Source organism: Pleurodeles waltl, chromosome 8 (assembly GCF_031143425.1).
Source record: "Pleurodeles waltl isolate 20211129_DDA chromosome 8, aPleWal1.hap1.20221129, whole genome shotgun sequence".
In the NCBI taxonomy this organism is placed as follows: domain Eukaryota; kingdom Metazoa; phylum Chordata; class Amphibia; order Caudata; family Salamandridae; genus Pleurodeles; species Pleurodeles waltl.
Window position 1 is genome coordinate 821,946,451 of NC_090447.1, and position 23,195 is coordinate 821,969,645.

The following is a 23,195-nucleotide window of genomic DNA, read 5'->3' on the forward strand; positions in this document are numbered from 1 at the left end:
TTGAAGCTTGTGGTTCTAAAATAAATTAAGAAAATATATTTTTCTATATAAAACCTATTGGCCTGGAGTTAAGTCTTTGAATGTGTGTTCCTCATTTATTGCCTGTGTATGTACAACAAATGCTTAACACTACCCTCTGATAAGCATACTGCTCGACCACACTACCACAAAATAGAGCATTAGAATTATCTAATTTTGCCACGATCTTACCTCTAAGGGGAACCCTTGGACTCTGTGCACACTATCTCTTACTTTGAGATAGTATATACAGAGCCAACTTCCTACATGACATTTCTGGAAAATTACACAAAATTAAATAGACTTATGCAAGTACAGCAGTTAGTGCTATATTTTAGCATGAATGTGTCCTTGCATCTACTTTGGACACAAGGATGCATTTCACTCTAAAAATATCATGATCATCACGTGCTGTGAACAACAGCTGCTCATGTGCCCTGCATGCAGATTTCACGATTTTTCCACACATGCAGTTACATGATGAGGTATAACTTCAAGAATTTTGCAGTATATGCACGCCCAAGCCTACTATTAAAGCATGGAATAGCTGTAAACTCACAATTCGTAACCAATGATCTCGTTGAGCAACATCAGACGGAGGGAAGATAGGAAATATAGCATGATCAGAAATGGATAGTCACTGGTGAGGGAGCAAACTAGATGGCGGTGGCACGAAGGACCATCAAGAAAAAGGTGTTATAGACCGTTAGACCATTAGAAGTTATGTTGTAAGTGTGCTCTTTGCATTATCGATAGAAAGGCTCACTGGGTTTGAATTGCACCCTTCTTCCCAGTCAGTCTCTGTATAGATGGCACTCATATTATGACTGAACAAGCAAAGCACTGTGGTAGGTTGACAATGCCATCTTCTGATTTTGCCCTAACAGAGCACTTCCTTGATGTGTCCATGCTTTCGGTTTACTGACCCACTCCCTGGAGATCTTTCTCGTCTCTGCGTTAGCGCTGGCTAGTCTTGCAAAGTCTGGGAATAACATGGCATGGGTAGTTTGGTAAAATCTCTCTCCTTTTTGCAGGAAGCACATAAGGTAGCCTCACACAAGTTAAAGTTGAGGATTCTCCCTATTATTCACCTAGGTGGCAGACAGGACAGATGGAAGGGCTCTGGTTTAGTGTCTCATGCATTTTTGATAATAATGAATGTGGTTTGGATTTCTGGTGGGACCCACGTCTTCAGCCAGGTGAGGAGACAAGGACAAAGGAGAGAGCTATCCAGTCTCCTTGACCAATTTTCCCCTACATGGAGACACGGGTATTGGAAAAGTTAAAGGATAATGTTAGACTTTTCATCCTTGGCGTGGTCTCCCTTAACTTTTTGCCTCTGTTCCCCAGGTTGTTGATGGGTGCTGGACTCTGATTTTATTGTTTTTGTTACTCTGGGCACTTTACCACTGCTAACCAGTGCTAAAGTGCAAGTGCTCCTGTTTAAAATGTGTACGTAATTGATTCTCCATGATTGGCATATTTGTTTTACTGTTAAGTCCCTAGTAAAGTGCACTAGAGGTGCCCAGGGCCTGTAAATCAAATGTTACTAGTGGGCCTGCAGCACTGGTTGTGCCACCCACACAAGTAACCCTGTAATCATGTCTCACACCTGTCACTGCAGTGTCTGTGTTTGTATTTTTACTCTGTAAATTCGACTTGGCAAGTGTACCCACTTGCCAGGCCTAAACCTTCCCTTTTCTTACATGTAAGGCACCCCTAAGGTAGGCCCTAGGTAGCACCAAGGACAGGGTGCAGTGAATGGATAAGGTAGGACATATAGTAATGTGGTTTATATGTCCTGACAGTGAAATACTGCCAACTTCGTTTTTCACTGTTGCAAGGCCTGTCTCTCTCATAGGATAACATGGGAGCTACCTTTAAATATGATTAAAGTGTAGATTCCCCTAGAGAGTAGATGGACATGTGGAGTTTGGGGTCCCTGAACTCACAATTTAAAAATACATCTTTTAGTAAAGTTGATTTTAAGATTGTGCGTTTGAAAATGCCACTTTTAGAAAGTGAGCATTTTCTTGCTTAAACTATTCTGTGACTCTGCCGTGTTTGTGGATTCCCTGTCTGGGTCAGTTTGACAGTTGGGTTGTTTTTCACCTCACACCAGACAGTGACACAAAGGGGGCTGGGGTGTAACCTGCATTTCCTGATTAGCCATCTCTGCTAGGAGGGAGGGGTGGAGTGGTCACTCTCATCTGAAAGGACTGTGCCTGCCTCTGACAATGCCGGCTCCAACCCCCTGCTGTGTGTCTGATGACTTGTCTGGGCAAGGCAGGATTTCACAAGTAGATGTGAGTCCCCTTTGAAGAAAGGTGACTTCAAAGACTAAAATGGGTATAAGAAGGGCACCCAAATCAACAGACTTTAGAAACACTTCTGGAACCAAGAGGAACCTCTGCCTGGAAAAGAGCTGATAGCTGAGGAAGAAGTGCTGCCCTGCCTGTGACTGTGCTTTGTGGAGCTTTCCTGCAGTGCTGCTTCTGCCAGAGTAAGAGGGCAAAGACTGGACTTTGTGTGCCTTCCATCTTGTGAAGAAATCTCCAAGGGCTTGAGTTAGAGCTTGCCTCCTGTTGTTTGAAGTCTCAGGGACAGCAAAGACTTCTCTCTGCCAGCACCTGGAGTCTCTGGAGAGACTCCTGCCCGACAAGTGGTGCCCTATCCAGTCCCTGGGCCCTTGAAAGGAAAGCTGGTGGAATCCAAGGAAATCGACTTCGGACGACTTCGGACCGACGCCGCTGCTGAATCCGGTAACGCCGCCTGCACCTGACGCCGTGACCTTCGCTGGAACGCGACGCTCTTCGCAGGCCCGACGCCGCAGTAGCCCCGCTGAAGTCCGCGACTCCGTGGAAGTCGCCGCACCACGTCGTGACCGACGCCGCTCGAAGTGCACGGATTCAACGTTTCGCACAGACGCCGGGATTCCCGACTTCGCGCATCAGCTTGTTTTCACTCTTCACCAAAGGTACTGTACTTGGGGGTCTACACGACTCCGTGTCCGGCGCCGCTGGTGTTGGCTTGTTGGGAACGACTCCGTCACGACGCCGTGTTAACATCTCATTGAAGCATTTTTGTTTCTAAGCGCTATTTTTGAGTTTAATCTTTAAAAATTCATAACTTGACTTGTGTATGTCCGAGTTTTGTCGTTTTGGTCTTGTTTTGTTTAGATAAATATTTCCTATTTTTCTAAACCGGTATTGTGTCATTTTGTAGTGTTTTCATGAAGCTACTGTGTGTGTTGGTACAAATACTTTACACCTAGCGCTCTGAAGTTAAGCCTACTGCTCTGCCAAGCTACCAAGGGGGTAAGCAGGGGTTAGCTGAGGGTGATTCTCTTTTACCCTGACTAGAGTGAGGGTCCTTGCTTGAACAGGGGGTAACCTGACTGTCAACCAAAGACCCCATTTCTAACATTGGTGATCAGCGGTTGGGATTCGGACTTGTATTTGTGCTTGACATACAGTAATTAAGTGTACACTACTGTTTGAGTTCAGACCACTACGTGACCACATACTACTAGTCTTGTGATTTTTGTTTTTTTCTATTTGGACTGTTTTTGCTCTGCATTCAGTTTCTTTTTTCGCTGATCCGGTGATTGACTTTTCTGGAACTTCATTTGAGAACTTGCTTTTCTGCATTTGGAACTTTGCACTCTTTTAACCTTTTATCATGTCTCTACTTGGAGATGCATCAGTTGAAGCTGTTTTTGACCTGAAGCAATTGGATAGTTTTAACAAGGCTCAGCTAAAGCAGTTTTGTAAAAATGTTGGTTGTCCCATTAAGAGCTCTTCCAAGAAGGATGAGCTGAAAAAGGCACTGAGGGCCTGGGTGACAACCAGAAGCACTGGAGGGCACACTGAGGATGAGGAGGAGGATGAGGATGAGGAGGGAGAGCAATCAGTACATAATGGTATAGTGGGGGACCTGTTATTCCCAGGGAAAGAGTCTCTAGGGCAAGTAGCAGTGTATACTCCAAGGGTCTGACACCTGGAGAGTTACAGGACAGACAGGCAGAGAGGGAGTACCAATTGGAGCTGAAAAAGCTCAGTCTAGAGATGGAACAGAGAAGGCTGGCCATTGAGGAAAGGAAGTTAGCAATGGCTCATGAGCTCAGTTTAAAAGAGATACAGGGAGTGCAGAATTATTAGGCAAATGAGTATTTTGACCACATCATCCTCTTTATGCATGTTGTCTTACTCTAAGCTGTATAGGCTCGAAAGCCTACTACCAATTAAGCATATTAGGTGATGTGCATCTCTGTAATGAGAAGGGGTGTGGTCTAATGACATCAACACCCTATATCAGGTGTGCATAATTATTAGGCAACTTCCTTTCCTTTGGCAAAATGGGTCAAAAGAAGGACTTGACAGGCTCCGAAAAGTCAAAAATAGTGAGATATCTTGCAGAGGGATGCAGCACTCTTAAAATTGCAAAGCTTCTGAAGCGTGATCATCGAACAATCAAGCGTTTCATTCAAAATAGTCAACAGGGTCGCAAGAAGCGTGTGGAAAAACCAAGGCGCAAAATAACTGCCCATGAACTGAGAAAAGTCAAGCGTGCAGCTGCCACGATGCCACTTGCCACCAGTTTGGCCATATTTCAGAGCTGCAACATCACTGGAGTGCCCAAAAGCACAAGGTGTGCAATACTCAGAGACATGGCCAAGGTAAGAAAGGCTGAAAGACGACCACCACTGAACAAGACACACAAGCTGAAACGTCAAGACTGGGCCAATAAATATCTCAAGACTGATTTTTCTAAGGTTTTATGGACTGATGAAATGAGAGTGAGTCTTGATGGGCCAGATGGATGGGCCCGTGGCTGGATTGGTAAAGGGCGGAGAGCTCCAGTCCGACTCAGACGCCAGCAAGGTGGAGGTGGAGTACTGGTTTGGGCTGGTATCATCAAAGATGAGCTTGTGGGGCCTTTTCGGGTTGAGGATGGAGTCAAGCTCAACTCCCAGTCCTACTGCCAGTTCCTGGAAGACACCTTCTTCAAGCAGTGGTACAGGAAGAAGTCTGCATCCTTCAAGAAAAACATGATTTTCATGCAGGACAATGCTCCATCACACGCGTCCAAGTACTCCACAGCGTGGCTGGCAAGAAAGGGTATAAAAGAAGGAAATCTAATGACATGGCCTCCTTGTTCACCTGATCTGAACCCCATTGAGAACCTGTGGTCCATCATCAAATGTGAGATTTACAAGGAGGGAAAACAGTACACCTCTCTGAACAGTGTCTGGGAGGCTGTGGTTGCTGCTGCACGCAATGTTGATGGTGAACAGATCAAAACACTGACAGAATCCATGGATGGCAGGCTTTTGAGTGTCCTTGCAAAGAAAGGTGGCTATATTGGTCACTGATTTGTTTTTGTTTTGTTTTTGAATGTCAGAAATGTATATTTGTGAATGTTGAGATGTTATATTGGTTTCACTGGTAATAATAAATAATTGAAATGGGTATATATATTTTTTTTGTTAAGTTGCCTAATAATTATGCACAGTAATAGTCACCTGCACACACAGATATCCCCCTAACATAGCTAAAACTAAAAACTACTTCCAAAAATATTCAGCTTTGATATTAATGAGTTTTTTGGGTTCATTGAGAACATGGTTGTTGTTCAATAATAAAATTAATCCTCAAAAATACAACTTGCCTAATAATTCTGCACTCCCTGTAGATCAGAGGAGTCAGCCCAGTAGGGATGGTGGCAGCAATCCTACAGTGCAGCCTGAGAGAAGGGTACACATCCCAAAAGACCTTGTGAGGGATTATAAGAGGGAGGATGATATCTACTTGTGGTTCAAGGGTTATGAGTCAGCTCTCCACATGAACCTGGTCCCTGAAGCTCATTGGGGGCAGCCCTGTGGAAGCATTTTGAGGCAGAGGGGAGGGACACACTGACAGCCTTAGGGGATGCTCAGGATCTCACCTACCCTGTCATGAAGGAGGCCTTACTCACCAGGTATGGTCTCACCCCTGAGCAGTACAAGGAGAAGTTTAGATCCTACAAGAGAAAGGAATCCCAAACATGGTTGGAATGTGTTGATTCTTTTTGCAGGTCACTGGATGGTTGGGTGAAGGGCAGTAAGGTAAACACGTATGAGGGGCTTTACAATTTAATTGCTTGGGAGCACTTGTACAGTTTATGTTTTCCAGAGCTGCGCCAGCACCTCATTGACAGCAAGCTGACTGACCCCAGGAAGCTTGCACAGGAAGCGGACCGCTGGGAGAGCACCAGGGTCCAAAAGAGGTATGGGGGAGAACACGCCAAGGGTGGGCAGGGTCCCTCTCAGAAGAAAGGGGGGGGTAAGGGCAAACAGGGGGAGTTCTCTAAAGGGCCCCAAACTGATTCCCAGGGTAAGGATTCCCAACCCCCCAGTGAAAAGAAGCCATGGTTGTCCAAAAGGAAGCCAGTGGCAGGTGGTCCCCCACGTAAGTGCTATGCATGTGACCAGGTGGGTCATGTGAGGGGGGACCCCAAATGCCCCAAAAGTACACCGGCACCCACTGGTGCACCGTCCCAGGGTTTGGCCAGTGTAGCGCTTGGGGAGGAGTTGGTTTCAGGTGGGTGGGAACCAGCAGAAATGACCCTTGTCTCACTAGGAGACAGTGATATGGTCCAGAGAAACCTAGTGCCTGATAACACTAAGAAGTACAGGCAATGGGTGACCATGAATGGACAGAGGGTGGAGGCTCTGAGAGACACAGGAGCCAGTGTGACTACAGTGAGGAGTCACCTGGTGTCTGAAGAGCAGATTGATCCCCGGGTACTTCACCAAGTAGTTGCGGTAGACAACTCTGAGCGCCTCTGCAGAGTGGAGCAGGTTCCCTTTGAATGGGGGGGGTCTCAGGTTACTGGAAAGTAGCTGTGAGTCCAACCATGCCTGTTGATTGTTTGCTAGGTAACGACCTGGAGGATTCCCCTTGGAAGGAGGTGGAACACAGGTCTCACTTGGAGATGTTGGGTCTGCCTGGGTGGGTATGCGTATCCACCCGGTCTATGGCAGCCAATCAGGGTAGTCAAGAGCCCCTGAAGCCTGAAACAGTGGCCCAGGGGACCGCCAAGAAGAGGAAGGGCAGGGGGCACGGGAAACCAGCCCCAGAAGTTCCCACGGTCCGGGAGGAGGCAGAGCTTGAGGGTGATGCCCCGGAGCCTACAGGGGAACAGGTGGCTGAACTGGGGGAGATCCCTGAGCTGTCGCAGTGGCAGCAGGAAGGGGGACCCACCAGGGAAGCATTCTGCACAGCGGAGAAGGAGTGCCCTACTCTTGAGGGGCTGCGGCAGCAGGCTGCAGCCCAGGCGGCTGGCGAGGCGACAGGTACTCACCTGATTTATTGGGAGGATGGCCTCCTGTACAGTGAGCCTAAGGTTCCTGAGCCTTGGTCAGCTCGTATGCTGGTGGTACCCCAGTGCTTCAGGGCCTACCTACTGGGTTTGGCTCATGATGTGCCTTTGGCAGGACATCTAGGGCAGGACAAGACCTATAAGAGGCTTGTCTCCCACTTTTACTGGCCCTTGATGCACAAGCAGTCAGCTGCCTATTGTAGGTCTTGTCAGACTTGTCAGGCCAGTGGCAAGAGTGGGGGGAAATGCAAAGCTCCCCTCCAACCTTTACCTGTAGTCAGCACTCCCTTTGAAAGGGTAGGAATTGACATTGTGGGGCCTCTGGATCCCAAGACAGCCATGGGCAACAGGTTCATCCTGGTCTTGGTGGACCATGCCACACGGTACCCAGAAGCCATTCCTCTAAGGACGGTCACTGCTCCCGTGGTGGGACGTGCCTTCATGGGGGTTTTTACCCGCATGGGGTTCCCCAAGGAGGTGGTATCTGATAGAGGTACAAACTTCATATCCACTTATATGAAGTCTCTGTGGAAGGTGTGTGGGGTAACCTACAAGTTCACCACCCCTTACCACCCCCAAAGTAATGGTCTGGTGGAGAGATTCAACCGCACCTTGAAAGGCATGATTCAGGGCCTGTCAGAGCCCTTGAGGCGTAAGTGGGACGTTCTCTTGCCATGCCTTCTGTTCGCTTACAGGGAGGTGCCTCAAAAGGGACTTGGCTTTAGCCCCTTTGAGCTCATCTATGGCCACCCTGTAAGGGGACCGCTCAGTCTGGTTAAGGAGGCTTTGGAGAAAGCTCCTAGTAAACCACCCCAGGATGTATTTAGCTACATGATGGCACTAAGAAACCAGACTGCCCGCTTCAGGAGTCTCGCTCAGGAGAACCTGGAAGCAAGTCAGGAGGATATGAAACGGTGGTACGACCAGAATGCCACTCTGGTTGAGTTTCAGCCTGGACAAAAAGTGTGGGTCATGGCCCAGTGGAGCCTAGGGCTCTCCAAGATAAGTGGACTGGGCCTTTTGAGGTGGTGGAAAGAAAGAGCGAGGTCACCTATCTGGTAGACTTGCAATCCCCCAGAAACCCTTTGAGGGTCCTACATGTCAACCGCCTCAAACCACACTTTGAGCGAACTGAGCTATCCATGCTCCTAGCGACAGATGACGGGTGGAGGAAGAGAGTGAGCCTCTTCCTGACCTCCTGTCTGCAGGAGAGAAAGATAGATCTGTGGAGGGAGTGATCCTCTCCCCCTCCCTGACTGAGGAACAGCAGAGGGACTGTCGCCACGTACTGGGACAGTTCGCCTCGCTGTTTTCCCTGATCCCAGGTGTCACACACCTGTGCACACATGATGTGGACACTGGGGACAGTACACCTGTTAAACATAAGGTTTACAGGGTGACTGACAGGGTCAGGGCTTGCATTAAGGAGGAAGTCTCCAAAATGTTAACCCTAGGGGTTATTGAGCACTCCAGCAGTCCTTGGGCCAGCCCAGTGGTCTTGGTCCCAAAGGCTGCTTCTCCTGGTGCCACTCCAGAACTTAGGTTCTGTGTGGACTACCGGGGTCTCAATGCGGTCAGCAAGACTGACGCACACCCCATCCCCCGAGCTGATGAGCTCATTGATCGGTTAGGAGCTGCCAAGTACCTCAGTACGTTTGATTTAACATCTGGGTACTGGCAGATTGCCTTAACTGAGGGGGCAAAGGAGAGGTCAGCATTCTCTACCCCAGATGGGCACTTCCACTTCAATGTGATGCTCTTTGGGATGAAGAATGCCCCTGTCACCTTTCAGAGGTTGGTCAACCAGGTGTTGGCAGGACTGGATGAGTTCAGTGCCGCCTACCTGGATGACATTGCTGTGTTTAGTTCCACATGGGAGGAACACCTGCAACACCTCTGGAGAGTGTTAGAGGCCCTGCAGAAGGCAGGCCTCACTATTAAGGGGAGCAAGTGCCAAATAGGGCAGGGTTCTGTGGTGTACTTAGGACACCAGGTGGGGAGTGGCCAGGTGGCACCCCTACAGCCTAAGATTGACACGATTCTGGCTTGGGAGCCTCCCAAGACCCAGACTGAAGTGAGAGCCTTTTTAGGTCTCACAGGATATTACAGGAGGTTAGTTAAGGGATATGGTACCATTGTTACCCCCTTAACGGAGTTGACTTCTAAGAAGCAACCCAAGAAAGTGATCTGGACAGAGGCTTGCCAGAACGCTTTTGATGCCCTGAAGGCTGCCATGTGCACAGCACTTGTGCTGCAGGCACCTGACTACTCCAATGAGTTTGTTGTGCAAACAGACGCCTCAGAGCCTGGTATTGGAGCAGTACTCTCACAGCTTAATGAAGAGGGCCTAGATCAACCCATAGCCTTCATTAGCAGGAGGTTACTACCCAGGGAACGTAGGTGGAGTGCCATAGAACGCGAAGCGTTTGCTGTGGTCTGGGCACTGAAGAAGCTAAGACCCTACTTGTTTGGGGCTCACTTCCGAGTTCAGACCGACCACAGGCCCCTCAGATGGTTAATGCAGATGAGGGGTGAGAATCCAAAACTGTTGAGGTGGTCCATTTCCCTACAGGGGATGGACTTTACGGTGGAACATCGTCCTGGTACAGAGCACGCCAATGCTGATGGTCTGTCCAGGTTCTTCCGCCTTAGTGATGAGAACTCCCATGAGGTTGGGTAGTTGCTCCCCACTTTTAGCTGGGGGGGACATGTGTTAGACGTTTCATCCTTGGCGTGGTCTCCCTTAACTTTTTGCCTCTGTTCCCCAGGTTGTTGATGGGTGCTGGACTCTGATTTTATTGTTTTTGTTACTCTGGGCACTTTACCACTGCTAACCAGTGCTAAAGTGCAAGTGCTCCTATTTAAAATGTGTACGTAATTGATTCTCCATGATTGGCATATTTGTTTTACTGTTAAGTCCCTAGTAAATTGCACTAGAGGTGCCCAGGGCCTGTAAATCAAATGTTACTAGTGGGCCTGCAGCACTGGTTGTGCCACCCACACAAGTAACCCTGTAATCATGTCTCACACCTGCCACTGCAGTGTCTGTGTGTGTATTTTTACTCTGTAAATTCGACTTGGTAAGTGTACCCACTTGCCAGGCCTAAACCTTCCCTTTTCTTACATGTAAGGCACCCCTAAGGTAGGCCCTAGGTAGCCCCAAGGGCAGGGTGCAGTGTATGGATAAGGTAGGACATATAGTAATGTGGTTTATATGTCCTGACAGTGAAATACTGCCAACTTCGTTTTTCACTGTTGCAAGGCCTGTCTCTCTCATAGGATAACATGGGGGCTACCTTTAAATATGATTAAAGTGTAGATTCCCCTAGAGAGTAGATGGACATGTGGAGTTTGGGGTCCCTGAACTCACAATTTAAAAATACATCTTTTAGTAAAGTTGATTTTAAGATTGTGCGTTTGAAAAATGCCACTTTTAGAAAGTGAGCATTTTCTTGCTTAAACCATTCTGTGACTCTGCCGTGTTTGTGGATTCCCTGTCTGGGTCAGTTTGACAGTTGGGTTGTTTTTCACCTCACACCAGACAGTGACACAAAGGGGGCTGGGGTGTAACCTGCATTTCCTGATTAGCCATTTCTGCTAGGAGGGAGGGGTGGAGTGGTCACTCTCATCTGAAAGGACTGTGCCTGCCTCTGACAATGCCGGCTCCAACCCCCTGCTGTGTGTCTGATGACTTGTCTGGGCAAGGCAGGATTTCACAAGTAGATGTGAGTCCCCTTTGAAGAAAGGTGACTTCAAAGACTAAAATGGGTATAAGAAGAGCACCCAAATCTACAGACTTTAGAAACACTTCTGGAACCAAGAGGAACCTCTGCCTGGAAAAGAGCTGATAGCTGAGGAAGAAGTGCTGCCCTGCCTGTGACTGTGCTTTGTGGAGCTTTCCTGCAGTGCTGCTTCTGCCAGAGTAAGAGGGCAAAGACTGGACTTTGTGTGCCTTCCATCTTGTGAAGAAATCTCCAAGGGCTTGAGTTAGAGCTTGCCTCCTGTTGTTTGAAGTCTCAGGGACAGCAAAGACTTCTCTCTGCCAGCACCTGGAGTCTCTGGAGAGACTCCTGCCCGACAAGTGGTGCCCTATCCAGTCCCTGGGCCCTTGAAAGGAAAGCTGGTGGAATCCAAGGAAATCGACTTCGGACCGACGCCGCTGCTGAATCCGGTAACGCCGCCTGCACCTGACGCCGTGACCTTCGCTGGAACGCAACGCTCTTCGCAGGCCCGACGCCGCAGTAGCCCCGCTGAAGTCCGCGACTCCGTGGAAGTCGCCGCACCACGTCGTGACCGACGCCGCTCGAAGTGCACGGATTCAACGTTTCGCACAGACGCCGGGATTCCCGACTTCGCGCATCAGCTTGTTTTCACTCTTCACCAAAGGTACTGTACTTGGGGGTCTACACGACTCCGTGTCCGGCGCCGCTGGTGTTGGCTTGTTGGGAACGACTCCGTCACGACGCCGTGTTAACATCTCATTGAAGCATTTTTGTTTCTAAGCGCTATTTTTTAGTTTAATCTTTAAAAATTCATAACTTGACTTGTGTATGTCCGGGTTTTGTCGTTTTGGTCTTGTTTTGTTTAGATAAATATTTCCTATTTTTCTAAACCGGTATTGTGTCATTTTGTAGTGTTTTCAGGAAGCTACTGTGTGTGTTGGTACAAATACTTTACACCTAGCGCTCTGAAGTTAAGCCTACTGCTCTGCCAAGCTACCAAGGGGGTAAGCAGGGGTTAGCTGAGGGTGATTTTCTTTTACCCTGACTAGAGTGAGGGTCCTTGCTTGAACAGGGGGTAACCTGACTGTCAACCAAAGACCCCATTTCTAACATTGGTGATCAGCGGTTGGGATTCGGACTTGTATTTGTGCTTGACATACAGTAATTAAGTGTACACTACTGTTTGAGTTCAGACCACTACGTGACCACATACTACTAGTCTTGTGATTTTTGTTTTTTTCTATTTGGACTGTTTTTGCTCTGCATTCAGTTTCTTTTTTCGCTGATCCGGTGATTGACTTTTCTGGAACTTCATTTGAGAACTTGCTTTTCTGCATTTGGAACTTTGCACTCTTTTAACCTTTTATCATGTCTCTACTTGGAGATGCATCAGTTGAAGCTGTTTTTGACCTGAAGCAATTGGATAGTTTTAACAAGGCTCAGCTAAAGCAGTTTTGTAAAAATTTTGGTTGTCCCATTAAGAGCTCTTCCAAGAAGGATGAGCTGAAAAAGGCACTGAGGGCCTGGGTGACAACCAGAAGCACTGGAGGGCACACTGAGGATCAGGAGGAGGAGGAGGATGAGGAGGGAGAGCAATCAGTACATAATGGTATAGTGGGGGACCTGTTATTCCCAGGGAAAGAGTCTCTAGGGCAAGTAGCAGTGTATCCTCCAAGGGTCTGACACCTGGAGAGTTACAGGACAGACAGGCAGAGAGGGAGTACCAATTGGAGCTGAAAAAGCTCAGTCTAGAGATGGAACAGAGAAGGCTGGCCATTGAGGAAAGGAAGTTAGCAATGGCTCATGAGCTCAGTTTAAAAGAGATAGATCAGAGGAGTCAGCCCAGTAGGGATGGTGGCAGCAATCCTACAGTGCAGCCTGAGAGAAGGGTACACATCCCAAAAGACCTTGTGAGGGATTATAAGAGGGAGGATGATATCTACTTGTGGTTCAAGGGTTATGAGTCAGCTTTCCACATGAACCTGGTCCCTGAAGCTCATTGGGGGCAGCCCTGTGGAAGCATTTTGAGGCAGAGGGGAGGGACACACTGACAGCCTTAGGGGATGCTCAGGATCTCACCTACCCTGTCATGAAGGAGGCCTTACTCACCAGGTATGGTCTCACCCCTGAGCAGTACAAGGAGAAGTTTAGATCCTACAAGAGAAAGGAATCCCAAACATGGTTGGAATGTGTTGATTCTTTTTGCAGGTCACTGGATGGTTGGGTGAAGGGCAGTAAGGTAAACACGTATGAGGGGCTTTACAATTTAATTGCTTGGGAGCACTTGTACAGTTTATGTTTTCCAGAGCTGCGCCAGCACCTCATTGACAGCAAGCTGACTGACCCCAGGAAGCTTGCACAGGAAGCGGACCGTTGGGAGAGCACCAGGGTCCAAAAGAGGTATGGGGGAGACCACGCCAAGGGTGGGCAGGGTCCCTCTCAGAAGAAAGGGGGGGGTAAGGGCAAACAGGGGGAGTTCTCTAAAGGGCCCCAAACTGATTCCCAGGGTAAGGATTCCCAACCCCCCAGTGAAAAGAAGCCATGGTTGTCCAAAAGGAAGCCAGTGGCAGGTGGTCCCCCACGTAAGTGCTATGCATGTGACCAGGTGGGTCATGTGAGGGGGGACCCCAAATGCCCCAAAAGTACACCGGCACCCACTGGTGCACCGTCCCAGGGTTTGGCCAGTGTAGCGCTTGGGGAGGAGTTGGTTTCAGGTGGGTGGGAACCAGCAGAAATGACCCTTGTCTCACTAGGGGACAGTGAGATGGTCCAGAGAAACCTAGTGCCTGATAACACTAAGAAGTACAGGCAATGGGTGACCATGAATGGACAGAGGGTGGAGGCTCTGAGAGACACAGGAGCCAGTGTGACTACAGTGAGGAGTCACCTGGTGTCTGAAGAGCAGATTGATCCCCGGGTACTTCACCAAGTAGTTGCGGTAGACAACTCTGAGCGCCTCTGCAGAGTGGAGCAGGTTCCCTTTGAATGGGGGGGGGGGTCTCAGGTTACTGGAAAGTAGCTGTGAGTCCAACCATGCCTGTTGATTGTTTGCTAGGTAACAACCTGGAGGATTCCCCTTGGAAGGAGGTGGAACACAGGTCTCACTTGGAGATGTTGGGTCTGCCTGGGTGGGTATGCGTATCCACCCGGTCTATGGCAGCCAATCAGGGTAGTCAAGAGCCCCTGAAGCCTGAAACAGTGGCCCAGGGGACCGCCAAGAAGAGGAAGGGCAGGGGGCACGGGAAACCAGCCCCAGAAGTTCCCACGGTCCGGGAGGAGGCAGAGCTTGAGGGTGATGCCCCGGAGCCTACAGGGGAACAGGTGGCTGAACTGGGGGAGATCCCTGAGCTGTCGCAGTGGCAGCAGGAAGGGGGACCCACCAGGGAAGCATTCTGCACAGCGGAGAAGGAGTGCCCTACTCTTGAGGGGCTGCGGCAGCAGGCTGCAGCCCAGGCGGCTGGCGAGGCGACAGGTACTCACCTGATTTATTGGGAGGATGGCCTCCTGTACAGTGAGCCTAAGGTTCCTGAGCCTTGGTCAGCTCGTATGCTGGTGGTACCCCAGTGCTTCAGGGCCTACCTACTGGGTTTGGCTCATGATGTGCCTTTGGCAGGACATCTAGGGCAGGACAAGACCTATAAGAGGCTTGTCTCCCACTTTTACTGGCCCTTGATGCACAAGCAGTCAGCTGCCTATTGTAGGTCTTGTCAGACTTGTCAGGCCAGTGGCAAGAGTGGGGGGAAATGCAAAGCTCCCCTCCAACCTTTACCTGTAGTCAGCACTCCCTTTGAAAGGGTAGGAATTGACATTGTGGGGCCTCTGGATCCCAAGACAGCCATGGGCAACAGGTTCATCCTGGTCTTGGTGGACCATGCCACACGGTACCCAGAAGCCATTCCTCTAAGGACGGTCACTGCTCCCGTGGTGGGACGTGCCTTGATGGGGGTTTTTACCCGCATGGGGTTCCCCAAGGAGGTGGTATCTGATAGAGGTACAAACTTCATATCCACTTATATGAAGTCTCTGTGGAAGGTGTGTGGGGTAACCTACAAGTCCACCACCCCTTACCACCCCCAAAGTAATGGTCTGGTGGAGAGATTCAACCGCACCTTGAAAGGCATGATTCAGGGCCTGTCAGAGCCCTTGAGGCGTAAGTGGGACGTTCTCTTGCCATGCCTTCTGTTCGCTTACAGGGAGGTGCCTCAAAAGGGACTTGGCTTTAGCCCCTTTGAGCTCATCTATGGCCACCCTGTGAGGGGACCGCTCAGTCTGGTGAAGGAGGCTTTGGAGAAAGCTCCTAGTAAACCACCCCAGGATGTATTTAGCTACATGATGGCACTAAGAAACCAGACTGCCCGCTTCAGGAGTCTCGCTCAGGAGAACCTGGAAGCAAGCCAGGAGGATATGAAACGGTGGTACGACCAGAATGCCACTCTGGTTGAGTTTCAGCCTGGACAAAAAGTGTGGGTCATGGCCCAGTGGAGCCTAGGGCTCTCCAAGATAAGTGGACTGGGCCTTTTGAGGTGGTGGAAAGAAAGAGCGAGGTCACCTATCTGGTAGACTTGCAATCCCCCAGAAACCCTTTGAGGGTCCTACATGTCAACCGCCTCAAACCACACTTTGAGCGAACTGAGCTATCCATGCTCCTAGCGACAGATGACGGGTGGAGGAAGAGAGTGAGCCTCTTCCTGACCTCCTGTCTGCAGGAGAGAAAGATAGGTCTGTGGAGGGAGTGATCCTCTCCCCCTCCCTGACTGAGGAACAGCAGAGGGACTGTCGCCACGTACTGCGACAGTTCGCCTCGCTGTTTTCCCTGATCCCAGGTGTCACACACCTGTGCACACATGATGTGGACACTGGGGACAGTACACCTGTTAAACATAAGGTTTACAGGGTGACTGACAGGGTCAGGGCTTGCATTAAGGAGGAAGTCTCCAAAATGTTAACCCTAGGGGTTATTGAGCACTCCAGCAGTCCTTGGGCCAGCCCAGTGGTCTTGGTCCCAAAGGCTGCTGCTCCTGGTGCCACTCCAGAACGTAGGTTCTGTGTGGACTACCGGGGTCTCAATGCGGTCAGCAAGACTGACGCACACCCCATCCCCCGAGCTGATGAGCTCATTGATCGGTTAGGAGCTGCCAAGTACCTCAGTACGTTTGATTTAACATCTGGGTACTGGCAGATTGCCTTAACTGAGGGGGCAAAGGAGAGGTCAGCATTCTCTACCCCAGATGGGCACTTCCACTTCAATGTGATGCTCTTTGGGATGAAGAATGCCCCTGTCACCTTTCAGAGGTTGGTCAACCAGGTGTTGGCAGGACTGGATGAGTTCAGTGCCGCCTACCTGGATGACATTGCTGTGTTTAGTTCCACATGGGAGGAACACCTGCAACACCTCTGGAGAGTGTTAGAGGCCCTGCAGAAGGCAGGCCTCACTATTAAGGCGAGCAAGTGCCAAATAGGGCAGGGTTCTGTGGTGTACTTAGGACACCAGGTGGGGAGTGGCCAGGTGGCACCCCTACAGCCTAAGATTGACACGATTCTGGCTTGGGAGCCTCCCAAGACCCAGACTGAAGTGAGAGCCTTTTTAGGTCTCACAGGATATTACAGGAGGTTAGTTAAGGGATATGGTACCATTGTTACCCCCTCAACGGAGTTGACTTCTAAGAAGCAACCCAAGAAAGTGATCTGGACAGAGGCTTGCCAGAACGCTTTTGATGCCCTGAAGGCTGCCATGTGCACAGCACCTGTGCTGCAGGCACCTGACTACTCCAATGAGTTTGTTGTGCAAACAGACGCCTCAGAGCCTGGTATTGGAGCAGTACTCTCACAGCTTAATGAAGAGGGCCTAGATCAACCCGTAGCCTTCATTAGCAGGAGGTTACTACCCAGGGAACGTAGGTGGAGTGCCATAGAACGCGAAGCGTTTGCTGTGGTCTGGGCACTGAAGAAGCTAAGACCCTACTTGTTTGGGGCTCACTTCCGAGTTCAGACCGACCACAGGCCCCTCAGATGGTTAATGCAGATGAGGGGTGAGAATCCAAAACTGTTGAGGTGGTCCATTTCCCTACAGGGGATGGACTTTACGGTGGAACATCGTCCTGGTACAGAGCACGCCAATGCTGATGGTCTGTCCAGGTTCTTCCGCCTTAGTGATGAGAACTCCCATGAGGTTGGGTAGTAGCTCCCCACTTTTAGCTGGGTGGACACGTGTTAGACGTTTCATCCTTGGCGTGGTCTCCCTTAACTTTTTGCCTCTGTTCCCCAGGTTGTTGATGGGTGCTGGACTCTGATTTTATTGTTTTTGTTACTCTGGGCACTTTACCACTGCTAACCAGTGCTAAAGTGCAAGTGCTCCTATTTAAAATGTGTACGTAATTGATTCTCCATGATTGGCATATTTGTTTTACTGTTAAGTCCCTAGTAAATTGCACTAGAGGTGCCCAGGGCCTGTAAATCAAATGTTACTAGTGGGCCTGCAGCACTGGTTGTGCCACCCACACAAGTAACCCTGTAATCATGTCTCACACCTGCCACTGCAGTGTCTGTGTGTGTATTTTTACTCTGTAAATTCGACTTGGTAAGTGTACCCACTTGCCAGGCCTAAACCTTCCCTTTTCTTACATGTAAGGCACCCCTAAGGTAGGCCCTAGGTAGCCCCAAGGGCAGGGTGCAGTGTATGGATAAGGTAGGACATATAGTAATGTGGTTTATATGTCCTGACAGTGAAATACTGCCAACTTCGTTTTTCACTGTTGCAAGGCCTGTCTCTCTCATAGGATAACATGGGGGCTACCTTTAAATATGATTAAAGTGTAGATTCCCCTAGAGAGTAGATGGACATGTGGAGTTTGGGGTCCCTGAACTCACAATTTAAAAATACATCTTTTAGTAAAGTTGATTTTAAGATTGTGCGTTTGAAAATGCCACTTTTAGAAAGTGAGCATTTTCTTGCTTAAACCATTCTGTGACTCTGCCGTGTTTGTGGATTCCCTGTCTGGGTCAGTTTGACAGTTGGGTTGTTTTTCACCTCACACCAGACAGTGACACAAAGGGGGCTGGGGTGTAACCTGCATTTCCTGATTAGCCATTTCTGCTAGGAGGGAGGGGTGGAGTGGTCACTCTCATCTGAAAGGACTGTGCCTGCCTCTGACAATGCCGGCTCCAACCCCCTGCTGTGTGTCTGATGACTTGCCTGGGCAAGGCAGGATTTCACAAGTAGGTGTGAGTCCCCTTTGAAGAAAGGTGACTTCAAAGACTAAAATGGGTATAAGAAGGGCACCCAAATCTACAGACTTTAGAAACACTTCTGGAACCAAGAGGAACCTCTGCCTGGAGAAGAGCTGATAGCTGAGGAAGAAGTGCTGCCCTGCCTGTGACTGTGTTTTGTGGAGCTTTCCTGCAGTGCTGCTTCTGCCAGAGTAAGAGGGCAAAGACTGGACTTTGTGTGCCTTCCATCTTGTGAAGAAATCTCCAAGGGCTTGAGTTAGAGCTTGCCTCCTGTTGTTTGAAGTCTCAGGGACAGCAAAGACTTCTCTCTGCCAGCACCTGGAGTCTCTGGAGAGACTCCTGCCCAGACAAGTGGTGCCCTATCCAGTCCCTGGGCCCTTGAAAGGAAAGCTGGTGGAATCCAAAGAAATCGACTTCGGACGACTTCGGACCAACGCCGCTGCTAAATCCGGTAACGCCGCCTGCACCTGAAGCCGTGACCTTCGCTGGAACGCGACGCTCTTCGCAGGCCCGACGCCGCAGTAGCCCCGCTGAAGTCCGCGACTCCGTGGAAGTCGCCGCACCACGTCGTGACCGACGCCGCTCGAAGTGCACGGATTCAACGTTTCGCACAGACGCCGCGATTCCCGACTTCGCGCATCGGCTTGTTTTCACTCTTCACCAAAGGTACTGTACTTGGGGGTCTACACAACTCCGTGTCCGGCGCCGCTGGTGTTGACTTGTTGAGAACGACTCCGTCACAATGCCGTGTTAACATCTCATTGAAGCATTTTTGTTTCTAAGCGCTATTTTTGAGTTTAATCTTTAAAAATTCATAACTTGACTTGTGTATGTCGGATTTTTGTCATTTTGGTCTTGTTTTGTTTAGATAAATATTTCCTATTTTTCTAAACCGGTGTTGTGTCATTTTGTAGTGTTTTCATGAAGCTACTGTGTGTGTTGGTACAAATACTTTACACCTAGCGCTCTGAAGTTAAGCCTACTGCTCTGCCAAGCTACCAAGGGGGTAAGCAGGGGTTAGCTGAGGGTGATTCTCTTTTACCCTGACTAGAGTGAGGGTCCTTGCTTGAACAGGGGGTAACCTGACTGTCAACCAAAGACCCCATTTCTAACAGATAACATTTGCTGAGGCATTGTAGTTCGAGCCATAGACAACCATTTCAACTAGTCGTGGCTCCCTGCTGTGCGGTTTGCTGAGATAACTTGGCATGTATATCAATCTTGGCATGCTGTGCTCGGCGCTCTGATTTGTCCTTCCTCATTGTTCCTGTGCTTGTAGTGAGTCAACTTCCTCAGATCCTTTCACCTTAAGAACACCAGATATTGGGTCTGCATTATGAGTAATGTCGGGCAGAAGTGCCAGTGGTGTTCTGACAGGTCACTGGTGCACAGGGTTTTCGCCTCATAAATGAAAAGAGATCATTAAGACATGGTATTGGGAGCCAGTAAAGACCGCTTCTTTGCAATCTGGATGGCACAGTGTCAAGGCGCCCAGGTGGAGATTATGGCATAGGCAGGCCTGCCACAGAGAAGCCCCAATCCTAATACGGGCCGAGCCACAACCTCTGGATTGCAAAAGTGATGCAGATCCGTTGCTGTGGGCCCTGTTAATGCCCTAGCACCAGCCTACATAAGGTATTAAAATGTTATGAGCAGCAGGGGAGTATACCTCATCTCCCACTCTAGTGCAGGTCATCTACCGGTCATCAGAGGGCAGGATTCTGGCAAGATTGCAAGGTTGCCTCTCCTTTTTAAGAACAGTAATAAAGGCTTTTGAGATGTAAAGGTTTTGGAGGGGGTAGGAAGAGATCCAAGAGATAACTACTAACTCACCTTGAAACTTTTGAAATAAATCTAAAACTTTTTTTAAAATGCTGCCCGGTTTCAAAATCGTGCTACATTTAAAAAAAAAGTTTTTAAAAAAAACAGTAATCACCAGCATGGTGATTAGCTCACCCTTCCAGACCTTCATCCCTATGATTGTAGCTAATTTATAGTGTGTCGCAAATTGCTACTTGTTTAATTCCTGTTCATTAGGCAGATTGGCCAGCGATCCCATACGATTTCCTTATTTTGTGAGCTTCCCTATAAGCACATAAGTGGGCTCACACAATAATTCAGTGGTCACAAAAAACTGATGCGCAATTTGCAACTACTTTTTGCGGCCAGGTTTTTAGAACACCTGTCCTATAACACCTCTTGAAAGAAGGATTGTGGCTTAATATTTAATACATACTGTGTGCAGATGTCTTTTCAGAGAGCAAGTTACTTAAGATGAATCATTCTATTTTTTAGCATGAAGAATTGTTCCTGGGTATTTCTCTTGCATTTCAGGCAGAATTCAGATGCTTATGTTGGCTACACCTTTATTCTAACATGCAAATTGCATTCTTTTCAACAGGGAAAGTTCTCAGTTTTCTAGATGAAGAAGGCCTGAAAAACAATACACTGGTCTACTTTGCCTCTGATCATGGAGGGCATTTGGAGGACAGAAAAGGAAATGTTCAAGTCGGTGGCTGGAATGGAATATACAAAGGTGAGGAGTGACTTTAATAGACATTCTGGTGAAACCTCATCATCATCAAAACTTTATTTCGATCATCAGGATCATAAAAGTACAAACCAAAACATAAAACCATCACAACAATATACATAAAAGTCAGTAAGACAACACAGAATAACACCATCATACAATGTGGTAAAGTGCTCCCGTACAGTTGCGTCTCGGTTTGCTTCCAAGCCATAATTGAAAAAAGCAGCAATACATGTATTTCATATATCCTATAGATGTAAATACACTATCACATTGATTAAAAAGCCCAAATTAAAAAACACTAATAGAAAAATCGGTTATTTTAGAAAGAAAAACATATGTCAGTTTTACAATTATTGAACATAAGTTCTGCTGTTTAACCCTTAAATTTACACTGCATGCTTCACAAAATGTTGGCCCTCAGTGTATATGGTCTCTAAATTAGAAACAATTTTATCAACACTAGCATTATCAGGCTACCTTAATATACTTTCTGATAAAATAGCACCTAGATTTCAAAATGTCGACTCCTTAGATTGGTTTGTGCAAATGCATAATAAAGTGTAAAAGGATGTTTGTAATATATGCCAAGACTGAATTCTGCATTTACAGTTGTCACAATTAGTTCTGCCTATGCCGGACAGTGTGCAAAACCAAAATATAAAAAGTACATACAAATACCTCGCTTCATTCTAGCCTATAGGAGGATGCAAAGTAACAGTACGCGTGGACCACCTTGGTAATGTAGCAAATTTTTGACAACTACTTACTAGCTTGCATGCACTTACTATGCCAAATCCAAGCTCACATCAAACATTTTGCTATATAATAGATCAGTCTATTGGTATCTTAACTGAGGATCCTAAGAGCCTCCATGTATCAGCCAGTACCTAATTTCCTACACATAGGGGCTATCCATTTTGTTCTTTGATAGCTGTAGGCCGAGCAAAAGAATGGGTAAATGATTCTGACGCCAGTGCAGAGTCGGTGGAAAGATCACTGCCAGGTATTGTTTCAGACCACTTACTACTTTTTAGTTGGGAGGGTTTTGTATCTGAATTGCATATACAATTTACGTGCGAGAGGAAGCATAATTTCGTCTATTGTAGGCTCATGCCATGTGCATGGTTTGACATCTACTAACTCCAGTTTCCCCAATAGTACGTTTACAAAGGTTTTGCGATTGCATGGAGGAAACATGCAATCTTTTAAGCCCATTGGATATGGTTCTAAGGCTATTGAAGTCCATAATCAATGTCAGTACATCAAAAGTTTACACTCTGTTTTCTGGGATATACCCCTTTGTACCAAATCCAAACATACTGGGGTAATTGCTGTACTTATTGGGAATCCAAAGAGAGATATGATAAATTTGTTTTCAGTCGTTAACAGGAGTTTAGTGTTCACACATCCCCAATTTTGTTTAATCATACACAGCTGCCCCTAAGGCCTTTACATTGTATAACTCTAAGGCTAGTGCAACCCTCTTGGATACTGTCCTTCTATGAATCTTTGATATGCTTGTATGATGTGTTCGTAGTATGTGCATTTTTTTAAGTTGGGGAGTCCAATTTAGATTTGGTGTTAATCTTACTCCCAAATAATCAGAATTTAACGGCTGATTGAGTGAATCTTTGCCCACATACATGTTTCTCTTGTGTTTTTTTTTATTCGCAGGGCTGAATATCATAAATGTATCGAAGACTAATATCAGAAATTTAGTGTTCGAACTTTTTCGCTCAAGCCCCCCCTCAAAACAAAAGGTATTAAAAATATTAAGCAACTGTTGCTACCCCAGGGAGGGATTTTGTAAGCAATAAAGTGTTATCTGCAAAAACTAACATGGGCACGTCTAACCTCCCATTTGTGGTGATTCATACCCATCCTTATTCAAGTAGTCCACCACCCCATTAATATACAAAGAAAACAGGGTAGGGGCAAGAACACAACCCTGTCTAACTCCACCTTTGATCCTAATGAGGTCAGGCAGTTGCCCAGTTCCCCCCGAACTTACTTAAGCACAATTTTCTGCATGCAGCCACACTAAAATATCTAATAAATTTGCAGGAATACCCATGGCCTCCAAGACCCACCACAGCTTACCCCTTAGAACCAAGTGAAAGGTGGTATATAAATCAACAAAGGCAGCATACAATGTACCCCTTCTGATTACTGACGTCTTCCAAAAAACACAAGTAAAACGGTAAACTTCATCAATAGTACTGATATTACTTCTGAAGCCAGTCTGAAGGTCTGATAACATTATTTTCCTGGATCCAATATTGAAGATGGGCAAGCACTTGTTTACAAAAGATCCTTTGCAAAGTATTATT

At 47.8% G+C, this 23,195-nt stretch overlaps 1 protein-coding gene across 1 annotated transcript in view; it reads left to right on the top strand.

Moving 5' to 3' along the window:
• LOC138250329 (arylsulfatase D-like) overlaps positions 1 to 23,195 on the top strand; it is a 951,998-nt gene that overhangs the window by 651,044 nt on the left and 277,759 nt on the right. The window contains exon 8 of the mRNA XM_069205095.1: positions 20,731 to 20,865. Coding sequence (XP_069061196.1) covers positions 20,731 to 20,865 — 135 coding nt within the window. The remainder of the gene's footprint in view (positions 1 to 20,730; positions 20,866 to 23,195) is intronic.